Here is a 12896-nt window from a genome sequence, read left to right as displayed (position 1 = left end):
GAAAGTCTAAGCTTCTGGAGCATTGCCAAATTTCAGAGGTGCCTTTCAACTCCAAATTGCAGTTTTCATTTGAGGATAATTATAGCTGTGGCCACCTGGACAGCTCCTTGTTGGAATCAGACAGTGCAGAGGCGTAAGTCTGTCTGCAAGCAACACTTTGCGTCTTCTCTATTCTCTGTTTACGTGTTTTCATTTTAAATTATTCTAGATATGTTATGGATTTTATTCTGATCTCTAAAAAATGCTGCCTGGTCACCCTTTTTTTCTGTGCTGGTCAAAAACAGTGGCAGAAGACATTATTATGTGTTGGCAGCATAGCTGAGATTGGGTGACCTTGGAAAGGATATTTGAATTATGTTGATGGCCTCCTTGATCTTGGGGGAGTTTTAATTCACATATATAATTCTAATCTGAGAAAATTAGATGGAGATTTGTTTTGCAGCTAATGGGAAAATATATGGCCAGAACAAGGAGTTTCCTTCTCCTTCATTACTCATCTAACTTTTTCTCTATAACTTTTTCCTAACAATAAAATTTAAATGTTATCGTAGATGGCTTGTTTCCAAAATCAGTATACCTTTTCCTGTGCTTTAGGTCCTGTCTTTTTTTAAAAAAAGCAAAGTGTACCCAAGTTTTATACTTTCTACAGAAACATAGTCCATTTCTTCTTGATTTCTACTCCTTTTCTTCCCTTACTGCAGAAGTTGTGCTTATTAGTAGAGAAGTCTGAAAGCTTATCCTGTTTGTCCTTGCACGGTGATGATTGCCTAAGCAGTCATGGTCAGGTTAGGATGCTGGCCTGCGAGTCGGGGAGCTCAGACGGTTCCCCTTTGAACATATTTCTGAGATTGTTCTTAATTTATCTCTAAGAGCTTTTCTGGTGTGAAAGCCTGGCTTTATTGATCAGTCAACAGGACAGGAGTTTTTGCAGAGTCTTTGCAATTGTTGTTTAAGAAACACATCATTGATGCTGTAGTAGTTTTCCCTGCAAATAGGTTTTATATCACATGCTATCTATTTGGAACATTTCTGACTGTGAAATACGAAAACAAGCAAATATCTTTAAAGAATGTTGTGAATAACATTCCAAAATGAAGAACAGCTAAAGGTGAAGCTCAGAGGAGAGTGATTATGTCTTCCTCGTCTCTGCTGAACTAACTAGCTGACCTTTGCTAAGGATTGTAATGTCTAAGTGCCAGAACTAAGATTTTATTTTTCATTGTAGGGGGTCTGACCTCTGCGTCGACATTTGGATCAGCTTTACATTGCGGCTTCAAGATCAAGTCCTTTATTAGGTACACACTTTCAGTATTTTTAAGTATAGGGATAGAAAATATATATTCTAGATCAGTCAGAAATGAATTTAAAAGTGGTCTGTAGTATATGAAGCTCGATAAGCTGATCACACTCATTCTAGACTGACAGTACTTTTGCCTGTCCACAGCTAATGCTGAAACCAGTTCTTTTGCAGAGTTCTCTCAGTCTCTCTACAATTTATATTTTGCTTATTGCAAAGACAAAGGAGAAAGTTCTGCAAATTAAATGTTAGTTGTTACTTCTATTTTATTTTATTTTATTTTATTTTTGTGAGATTTTTTCCAGTTTTGCTCAAAGTCAGCTTGAACTGCAGATGCTTCTCCATGCCTTTTTCTGCATGTTACTAAATATACAGATGTATGCCATGCTCCTGAAACATGAGACTTCTACCCTGCAGTTTCAGTCCCTTCCAGCCAGGATGTCCTCCCTATTCTAAACTCGTAGTGTAAAGAATGGAGTAGCCATCAGTCAGGTCCTGCTCGCTACTGGGCTCTCTGGCGTGAGGCCACTCAGTGCAGCTATCTTAGAGCTATTTGCCATTGCAGGACATACTGGTATTTCATCAGTCTAGCATTAGTTCCAGTATGTTTGGCAGAGGAGGAGGAATGGACGCTGAAAGACACATCCTTTTGTTAATTATTCTTTATGAAGTTTCATGTTGAGTATCGAGACTTAAAGGCAAATTATCCAGATTAAATTACTGGCCCTCCCTGTAAGGAGTTAATACCATTGAAGGTGGTTCTCAGAAGGGACTCCAAGAGCCATGGAAGGCTAATTTGTGGGGCAGGGTTCAGACCCTCTAACTGTTAGCACTAACGTTAGAGAAATGCATATTGTCTCCTACCCATCCATCATTTGGAAAACTTGAGGACTGTTTTGGGAACATGCTTGGGGACAAGTCATAACATAGCAACGTATAGATTTGAAGGTATATTCTTTAAAGTGTTGTGTATTTATGGAACCCATACTGTGGAAAGTTTTTCCAACTCTCCAGATTAGTGTTGCTCCCATCTTGTAAATACAGTGATGTTCTAGGTAAATTTGGTTAGGAGATGGATCCTCTTTACTTCCTGTGTTTTCATTTTGGGGAAAAAAAATCCAATCCAGCCAAGCAAAACCGAGGTTTTTAAATTAAAAGGATCCTTTCTTGACAAACAAACTCTAAAAACATTGTGAATTGTTCTACAGATATTGATGGAATTTTTTCATTTGTAGACAATTTTTTTTTTCTAGGTATGTTTGTTTAAGCATCTGCTTTTTTAATTGCAATTTTTCCATTTTAATGAGAAACAGATTGTGAAATATTTTGAAGAAATGTTTGCAACCAGTTCAGGTCTTAAGGATGTAGAAAGCAGTGAATTGCTCAGTAGTTTTATTGTCTACCATTGAATGGTTGGGAATTAGCATTTCCTCTGTAAGATCCTTATTTTCATGCAGAGACAGCTCAGAGGGTTGCATGGGCTGGGATGTTTACCTTTTTGAATGGTGCTGCATGGTAGGGTTTTGCGATGTAAAAGCTAGTGGATAGATTGTAAGTGGAAAAAGTAAGTCTACATTGTGCAGACATTTTAGAAATTGAAGTTAATTAGACCTTAAAAAGAGCTTGTTGTGCCTTTCAGATGTTTTCTTTTTCACCACTTTTCTCTGCTGTACGAACCTGTAGGGGCCAGTGAGTGCTTATGGGGTAGACTATACCATGACTGATTGCTGTCTTTCATCTCTGGAGACTGATAGCTGTTTATGAGAGGGCAGCATATAATCTCACTAGTATGGCAGAAAAAAGAAAAACAAATGCTAAATGTTCCCCAGGTCAGGTACACCCTTGGGAAGGAATGTCTGTGCATCACAGAATTATGCCACTGGCTTTTTCTCAAGAGAAAAATAGACTAGTGGCTCAAAATGGGAATTTGTTCTGCTTTTTTATTTAATATTTTCTCTTCCAGCCAGAAGCTGGCTAGAAAGCATTCTTCTCTTGGGTAGTAATTATTAATGTGGTCTGTTGGTTTTCTTAAATAAAAAGTAATATTTGCACTAAAAGCTTATGTCTGCAGAAAATATTTTGCAAATAGTAGTCAAAAATACAAGTTCTTAGTTGCGGTTAGAAAATGTTCAGGACAAAACAAAGAGGACTTTGGAAAGATGACTTTAGGCTTATATACACCATGCATGGAGCATTTTAACCATTTATGTCCCTTTTGGCAGGATGTATAAGATCTGTGAAGTGCTGTCTCCGTAACATATGTTACATCTTAAAGTCTTTACATGCAATAGCTGAGTTTCATTGCAATAAAGTATTAAACAGACAAGAACAGAAAGTGAAATAGCTATGAGTGCAGTGATGTAATATAGTTACTTACAGTGTGACAGAACAAGCATGTTTCACTTTTTAAATAAAATACTGCCTTGAAATTATGAGAAGAGTGCACAGGAATTTTGGAGAAGGGGTCTTTTGTCATTTGTTAGGAACAGTGCTGAAGATGCGAGTTTTAGTTTTGTTGCCACACTAATGAACTCATGTCCAGCAACTAGGGCATTGCAAACAGCAAGTGAAATTCTACTTTCCTGATGGTTACTCTGTGGCTCTGTTGCAGGTCCCAGTGCCTGGCCCCAAAAGCGTGAAGTCAGGCTTCCTTCCCCCAGGGACCAGACTAAATACGATGCTGCTCTGACAGGGAGCATGTAACTAAAAAACTAAGCCTTGTAGAAGGTGAAGAGATCTGTCACTCAGTGGAGACTCAAGCGAAGTGTGGGAGAAGCTGAACAGAAGTATTTTTAGGCTAATATGACTGGTGAGAGGAGTCAGCTAGGAGAAGTCACTATCTTTGCTGAACCAACACTGGTGAGGCTTTTCCAAAAATTGGAGGAAATAATTTGACGTATTTTGTACTCTAATAAACAGACTTCCAAAAGAGACAAATCCTGAAGCAAAGACCATCCACTGCAGTTTTCTCAACTGGAGAGAAGGGGAAACAAGGGCAGTGACAGGAATCAAAGATCTTCTAATCTGAGTAAAATAAAAACTTAAAATCCGGTCTAAGCAGCTCCCCTACCTCAATCACTGAATTCTGGTTTGGACAACTATTACAAGATCGCTCAAATCACTTTTCAGTCACTGATGTTGGTTGTTCTCTGTGTGAATTAGAGAATTTTTCCAGATCTATGAAATTATCCTCTAAAGTTTGGCCTTGATTAACAAAAACGAATGCTGGACTATATTTCACCATTTTAAATCAGCACATTGAAACATGCTTATTCTGAAGCACGAGTGATCCCATCCTACTAGTAAATGCATTGGAAGTGTTGGATGTGCAGCTGGGTTCTGGGGCTTTCTCAGATTCTGATGTGTCAGCTAAGCTATGGTGAATGACCAGATATATATGAGCTTTACCTGTCCTGAACACAAAGTAATATCCGTTAGCTTAAGCGTCATAGAAAAAAGTTTTCCCGCACATCTGGGATGGGCTATGAGAGCAACCTTGTCATTTCAGCTTAGCTGAAATGCTGTCACTTACTAAGCTGCAGGAGCTCAGCTGTATGCCCGGGCCCCGAGTACTTTTCTGTAACTGCAAGCGCAAGCTTATGCAGTTTGCTGAAGCAGGACATAAATTGTTAAATTAATGCTAACATTTATACACATGCTTAGTTTCAAGCACTGTGAATACTCACATTGGACTTGGATTTATACATTGAGAGGCTAAAGTGTAAAGAAGAAACAAATCTAGTGGGATGGCCACCTGTTTAAACATAAGGTGATTCATAAATATTTGCAGAACCAAGTCTGTAGAATGCACAAGTCTGAAGTTCAAATATGTCCTATAGCTATTTATGTCTCCGAAAATGTTACATGTTCATTTTGTCACTTTTTTATTTTTATTTTGTTTTTTACTAATACAGTGTTTGAAACTAATTTTCAGAGATTATTCTCTGTTGATCAGGAAAAAAAAAAAAAAGAAGCATCTATGCAGTACTGACATGAATATTGACCAAAAGGTGAGCAAGACCCTCATTTTTTGTCAGAAGCTTGCTTGTTGGCATGCCAGTGATAGATCAGATGTAAAGAAAATCACTTCTGCAAAACCAATTTGCTAAGGGGTTTGTAAAATCCATTTTTAAAAAGTTACTGAGGCAAAAAAGTGAAGGACCAGTCAACGAGATATTTTGATCAGCTCTTCAAGGTTAAAAACTGATTACTAATTCATCAAATACTTACTGGTAACACCGTTTGAAGAACAAACAACTCTGTGCAGATGTTCTACCTAATAACTGTAATACCATAGAAAGATGGGTAGGGTAGGAACAAACAGAATTTTTTACTTACTTTTGGCAGTGCTACAGTCGTAAGAGCTGTAGTCTTCAAAGCACTGGCAGCCCGATTCTGTACATTGTCCATTGCCATCACAGAAAGCAGGACACGGAGAACGGTGAGGATTTCTTCCTGGCTAGCAGGTGGCTGGTTTCCTACATGAAACAGTTTACATCTGTTTCCTAGCACTCTTCTTTCACATTCATTTTCTAAGAGCGCTATCAGTGCAGTCACCCAGGCCACATCATTCTTGAGCTGCAAATCTGAAAGACACATGTCAATCGCCTCATCCATTTGCTTGCCAAGGACAGCTTTACGTGCTAAGCCAATGGTGGAATTGGCAAGAATCTGGTGGCAAATCTCCAGAGCTTTGGCGGAAGTTAGGCCATCAGGACTAGGCCACGCCGGTGGAAGTTTTGTCCGAATCCCTTCAAAGTAGTCCTCTGGGAAAAAATACGCAAAGCTCTCCGAGTCTCTTTGACTTGGGCTTTGCAACGGATGAAACGATGAGTATTCGTAATAGTCTGCTTGCCTTTTTGCTCTCTCTAATTCTTCTGCTGGTTTAGTAAAGTTAATGACACCGTTATATTCCTGGCTTTTCATGGAAATCCTTGTGAGTGGCTTTAATCGGTTCTCGGGGCTATGTCGCTTTTTGACTGATTTCGGCAGATACCTCTGATGAAAGGGCTTGGCCAACCGTTTCCTATTTCTTGAAGTAGATTCTCTTTCTGGATGAGAGACAAATTCTGGTGTAACATCTAGATAGGGGATTGCAGAAGTATAATCCACATTTTCATAATGGCAACCAAAAGACTGAGGGAAAGAATTCTGAAAGTGTGTTTACAGAGTGCAAAGACTTAGTGTTCGCCTTCTGACATCTGCAGTACTTTTTCCTGTGCTTCCTTGCAGAAGGTGCTGGAGTCTTGTCGAATAAACTCTTCCCTGGAGGTATTCTGGTTTAAAAATAGAGATTAGAAAGGAGAAGCTTTCAGCAATAGGTGTACATTGTTAAGTAAACTTTTCTTTCGTTGAGTCTGGGGAATGTGTAAATTCCCAGTCTAGCAAAGAACTTAATATTCTTAATATCTATTTTCTTTAGTCACTTTTGCACTGTCCTTCCTGAGTTGTCCTGTACATTTTTTAGGACTGCATTGGGACAGTTTGGTAACAGATGCTTAAGTGCTTTGCTGGCCCTATGCCTAACTGCGTGACTTTACTTCACAGAACTTTTCTAAGGTGCAGGTTACCCTTGGCATATTACACATGAAGTAAGGCCTTAGATATGTCCCTGATGTGACTCAGATACAGCCTAGAGAATGACAGAAGAGAGAGATTTGTTTCATTATGAAAATCATCTGTGTCTATTTACCCTTGCTCTAATTACAAAGGGTTTCCTCTAAGGTTTGGAGCGCTGTATTTTTTCCTTTTACATATTTTATTCTTTTCAAAGTCTTTATGCATACTTCATTTCATTCTGGTCTTCTGATGGAGCTTTCTTTGAGCTTTTCACACTATTTTTCTGTCGTGTTACCTGTGTATGCAGCTACTCAAGAGTCACATCATAAACTAAACGTAAAGCTACACAAAATAAGGCAGCAGCACTAGGTTTTTTTTTTAAGGGAGCATTACATAAACTAGAGACTCTGGTTAAATATTACATATTTAATAATGAAGTAAAAATTACATAAATTAGTGGTTATCAAACTGAGTTGAATACTAGTATAGTGAGTCCAAAAAGGATAGTGTTGCTGTTGCCTTCCGAATGGATAACTGCAAAATGTAAGAATAATTTATTTAAAATATGTCTTTTAGAATTCCTTGCCGGCATGCTTCTTTAAGGACTGAGAGGCTCTGATGTCATCTTATTGTTTAGAAGTTGCGTTGGAAAGCCGATGTATAAAAGAGATCTGTGCCCATTGTGAGCGCCGCAGCTGCTTGGGAAAGGTGGGAGCCAGGGAGGGAGCTCATCTGCCAGATGGCGAACAGGCAGCCTAGCTTCAGGTGCTGGAGAGTCCTGAAGACTAACACGCCTTAAATGTTATTTAAAATGAAATTAAAAACAGCAGCAGAAGAAATCACCCTCCAGGTTTTATTTTCTATTGTGTCATTTCTCTGTGGGTGGATTAGAGACTGATCCAGTCTCCTCTGGAGATAGTTTAGCTTTTCCATTGACTTCAGCCAGCTTTTGAACCAGGCCTGGATTCTGAAGGGTCCTTAAGAATCCCTGCTTGGGGATTCAGCAAAGCTGAATTTGTTACCCTTCTGCCTTTCTCACTTAGCAGAAGATTCCTCTACCTTTCCTGAAGTATTTTCCATCATACGTGCCAAGCTCTAGAAAATTGCTCCCTTTTATAAGTAGATTATCTTCCCACATATTCTGTTTTGGCTCCAGATCTTTTGGCTTTGAGCAGCTCCTCCTGAGAGTCTCAAGATAGCCCCTCACTGTGCATTTCAGAAGCTGGTTATGCTTGCACCAAACTAATTTACTCCTTCCCTTCCCACAAGCAATATCTGACTGGTCCTCACAATATTAAGTGCATGAAGATTTGTTAAAAATAGCTTTTGACTTCTGAATTGTACTGTTTCTAACTACAGGTCAAAATTGACATTAGATAACCATCGTTTAAACCAGTTGGTCATTACTAGAATATGGTAAATACCTTTATTTATTTTCTGAAATGTAACAGGTCTAAAATATTTTTGTTATTCAAGGGTTGAGCTAAGTAAACTGATCCTGTAAGCAGAATAAGTGTTATATTAAGGTATATATTGACATGTCTGACCAAGGTTTGAGTTTGTTTCACCCGTGCCAAATTTGCATGCAGTTGTTCTTCCCACACCAAACAGGGAGGACATCAGGACCCAAGCTGATCTTGCAATAACTGTGCAAATAAACATCATCATCCTGCTTTTCGTTATTGGTAAACCGTGCTTCACAAGCAAGCCTACCCAGCTAAATCATCCCATTTATTTAGAGCGGTGGGGTCACCTTGCAGGTATCTTTAGATCAGCATCAGGAATTAAAATGTGGGATAGGGATAGGGCTATGTTACAGAGTCAGCTTCCTGGCTTTGTTTGTAGACCATCTGTTTCAGAAAGTGAGAGCTTTTAAAGCTCGCTGTCATTAGTAGAGCAGAGATATTAAGTTTTAACATGGTGTATGTATTACCACACTTTGTCAAAATGTAACATTTGATCTATATCCACATATTGTAATTAGTGTTCAGGAATAAAAGAACAAGGGAAATACCAGACCCTTAGTTAATCTGTATTGTCAGTTTTCTCCATTTTCCAATGTGGGTGAGAACTGCATTTTTTTAACAGCTGAGTGGGATCTTAACACAGCTGTTAACGTTACATCACTCGTGAATGCAAAACTCGTCTGTCAGAAACTGCTCGTGTGTATTGTGCTGGCTGAAAATCAGCTACCGTGCTGTCCGGGATGGCAACGGGCCTCCAGGCTTCCCTCGGCAGGTGAAGCAGATCTCCCTGCCAGGTCATTAAAGGGCTCCGTAATGGAATAAATGCATCAACACCCCTTAAAATGACACTGCAGCACGTCTTCCAGGTGCAGCGCCCTCCAGCTCTGTACCCCCACTGCTCGACGAAGTCCTGCCCGGGCGCAGCGCTCCGCTGCGGGCGCGCGCCGGTGCGGCCGTCCCCGTCGAAGGTGCCGCGCACACCCCGGGTGCTGTTGAAGTCGCCGCCCGACGTCCTCACCGTCAGGCTCGTTCCCCACTCGCTTACGTCGGCGCGAGCGAACGCTCCCGAAGGGAACATGATCTGAAGAGGCAGGAAAATGCAGTGAATTGAATCCGTTATGAAACTTTTTGTGTAATAAAAAGTGTCCGTTTCTATGAACAGAAGTATCAAAAGTGGGATGCTGGCTATACCGGTGGTAATTTAACATCGCTTAGATGCACTATAAATATTTATTCATGCTGTTATTTAGCTTGCTTTCAGATTTTCTGGTACTAATATCTGACAGCATTACATAATTATAGATCCACACAAGTGCTTCCTGTTTAAATTAATAATTACGTTCACTGAGCTTTTCCCACTGGTAAGTTAGCAGCTAATTTTGAAGCAACTTCCATGGCAGTAAGACCACCCTTGTGTCTTTGCCTAGGAAATTGTTTCTTTTAGATAAACTGCCAAGTCTGAAAAACAGTTTTCTTCCCTCTGAAAAATCGTTTCATTTTCCAAGGGCGGATTACCCAGAAAATGATTGTGTTTTAAAGTGGATAAAGCAATTTTCTCATTAAAGAACTTGTGGTAGGCTTATGCTGACCTTTAAAAGAAAAAAAATCTTGAGGGTAAGACAAAGAAGTAGAGCTGTGTGGATAATGGATTTTTTTAGATTGGTGGCCAAACCAAAAAAAAAAAAAAAAAAAAAAAAAAAAGGAATAAATCTCTTCAACTGAAATGTATTGTTGGTTTCCTATATTTTTCCAGGTAAAATGGTTTTGAAATTGCTCTGTACCAGGCGTGGGTGCAAGAGAGCTCTTTCCTTATAACTAAGCCTAGTATTTTGTTTGATCCAAAATTAGATGTTTCTAATTATCTAAAAACATATATTAAATAATTGGAAATATTTCATTAAAATAATTCCAACATAGTTGTTCTCCTTTTTTAAGTCATCCCTACCCAAATTATTGAGAATAACTTACTCAACTAGTGTCCTTGGCTTTTTTTTTTTTTTTTTCTTTTCTTTTGGTCCCTTTTAATTGCCAGGTTTTCCCACCAAATCTCTTTGTATCTATGAGGATGTGACTAGCATAAGCATTCCTTGCTGGAATCCAGAGTTCAGGTTATGGCTGCAATAAATAATAGTCTTAGACGTTTCTATTTCCTAATGCTTCTAATGGTGCTACCTGTATGTGATCGCCTGGTCCGACTGAGCTAACCAGCAAGGTTGCACTGATTCCAGTGGGAGCTGAGGGTACCATGATTCGAACTCAGGCTTACTTTGGTTTGATCTGGGCAGTTAAAGTATCTTTTTCTCAGAATATTAACCTTGGCCAGTAATGGAAGTCAGCACGCAGCTGGCTTGTGCTTTGTGCCATATGTCTTTCTTTCTTTAAGACACAGAATTTCTGATATAAGTCAGCAGTAGGAGTCTTCTGGACTACAACGGCACGGGAGAGAGCCTGTGAAGCACCAAAGTTTGGAAGAGCCTGAGGTGCTGCAAGTCACAGAGGAGATGAACAAGCAGATGGCATGACTATGCCTGCTCCATGTCGAAGTCTTCCCGAATGCTAAAACCAGACCTCTAAATACGTCAAAAATATGGCCGTTATGTCCATCTTAGGTGTATCTCTGGTTTTCCAAGGTAAGTTAAAAAAATATGATTCTCAAACAGAAAGCTAGAATGGCTTGATTAGTTAATTTTTTAAAAGTTGTTTAGAGGATGGAACAGGAGAAGTGCTGTTGACACAGAGCTGGGTGGGTTTTCTCTTTGAGATAAACGTACACCTTCTAATCATTTCTTTGCTGCAAGGAGGAACCCTTGCTACAATGCTGTGTGCAAAATCCTTGCAGTCAAGACTGCATGAGCTGTTTCAGTCTTCTGTGGGGATTGGATTAGTAGCTGCAGGTGTGGATTTATTTCGGGAATTTAGAGAGCTGTAACGCTTTGTTTTCCTGTTGCCCCTGTTAAGATGTGCAGTCTGCCACTGAGGACCTAACAGCTGTCTGGCTTTTCTGTAAACCGCCCGGATTTTACTACTGCTGTTGGGGACTTTGAAGAAGCTCTTTTTGAGAACTCGGCTTATAGAGGTATGAAGTAACTGGCTGCTGGAAGCTGCCGCCTTGCACAGAACGGAAAGGGATTTACAGGTCCCCACTGCAGCGAGGGCAGGATTCATATTCGTGTCCCAGAGGTGTCCTCGTGTTTTAAACGCAAAAGAAATCAGGGAGACTTAATGTGAGGTATAAATGAGGATGGGGGTTCCTTGCTAGGACTATTCTGATAATAAAACTGTAATTATGTTGCTCTGAGTTGCAAAATGAGATGACAGCTTGCTTCCTGCTTTTTCGCTATTCTATAATTAACAGACTTACAATTACTAGCTTATCAAGATCTATTCCAAGGGAGATCACGGAGAGGGCCAAAACACAGGAACTCCCTCACATCCTTCTGGCTCTACCGTGGACCTACTTTCACTCAGAATATTTTCTGGCAATAAATCTTGATGATAAAACCTCAGGATAAAATTATCTTTTTGGCTGTAATTTGTGGCTCTTCTGCTCTCCAAAGCCCAAAGAGCAAAACCTGCTCTTATTCTTCCAGTGATTTCAACCAGTAGACTGGATCAAAATTGCACGTTCTGGATAAATGATAGGCATCATTTTGCATATACATTGGACAAATGATACGCACCTACTTTGCATACATGCAAAGCATATTATGGCCTTTTTTAGGCAAATAGTTCAAATTATACCAGATGTTCCACATTTGCAGGCCATTTTCGTGGCTTTTGGGGGCTGTCTGGCTCTGGCTGTTATTGCCTTGCTGTTACGTTCTACCATTCTGTTGTTCTACTGTATTTACCTGTGATCTTCCCTTGAATATTTATATCAGAAGTGCTGCAAAAAAACCTCTTATTTAAGTGAAGTGGTTGGGGAGTGCCTAGCGTAAATTAACTGCGAGAAGATTGCCGTACTGCGAGTAGTAAGTAACGCTGTATGCTCCCAAGAAATTTCTGGAGCTATTTGTAGGTATGTCCCCAAGAAGTATCCATAGACACTGCTTGGTTTTGGTTTACTGTTTGCTAAACTAACACTTTAACCAGCTCCTTTCCTTGGTCCCGTTTTCGGGTACCTTCTGCTGCAGGCGCTCTTACAGCCTCAGATATTTTTGTAGCAACTTCTGTAGTCGTTCAGAGATACTGAACTCCCATTTTTAAGGACACAGGCAACAGAAGTACTCGAATGCCCACGTACGGTTATTTTCCTCCCTCCGCAGGACGCCGGGATTCTGACGGGCGGCGATGCGCCGGTGCTTTTGACGGCAAGCCGCGGCCCGGTCTCCGGAAGCCGACCCTCGCACATACCCAGCACGACGGCGGCGTCGCCCTCCCGTGCCGCCGCGCCGCGGCCGCAGGCGGTGGCGGAGCGCTGGCTCCCGCAGCCCCGCTGCCGCGCGGGCGCTTCGAACGCCCGCGGCAGGCTCCGGCGCAGCACGAAGGTGCCGATCTGGTAATTACCGTAACGCCTAAAGGACAGCAAGCAGAAACGGGACTGAGAGGCGCGGAGCGCCCGCCCGGGGCGGCTG

At 40.6% G+C, this 12896-nt stretch overlaps 1 protein-coding gene across 1 annotated transcript in view; it reads right to left on the bottom strand.

Moving 5' to 3' along the window:
* The window catches only part of LOC134142097 (von Willebrand factor D and EGF domain-containing protein-like), a 169933-nt gene that overhangs the window by 87352 nt on the left and 69685 nt on the right, over positions 1–12896 (bottom strand). The window contains 5 exon segments of the mRNA XM_062578857.1: positions 5636–5731; positions 5734–6442; positions 6444–6573; positions 9213–9403; positions 12566–12836. Of these exon segments, the coding sequence (XP_062434841.1) occupies positions 5636–5731; positions 5734–6442; positions 6444–6573; positions 9213–9403; positions 12566–12836 (1397 nt within the window).

Source organism: Rhea pennata, chromosome 6 (assembly GCF_028389875.1).
Source record: "Rhea pennata isolate bPtePen1 chromosome 6, bPtePen1.pri, whole genome shotgun sequence".
NCBI lineage: Eukaryota > Metazoa > Chordata > Aves > Rheiformes > Rheidae > Rhea > Rhea pennata.
Note: the sequence above shows the minus strand (reverse complement) of the source record. Positions and strands in the feature narration are given on the sequence as shown.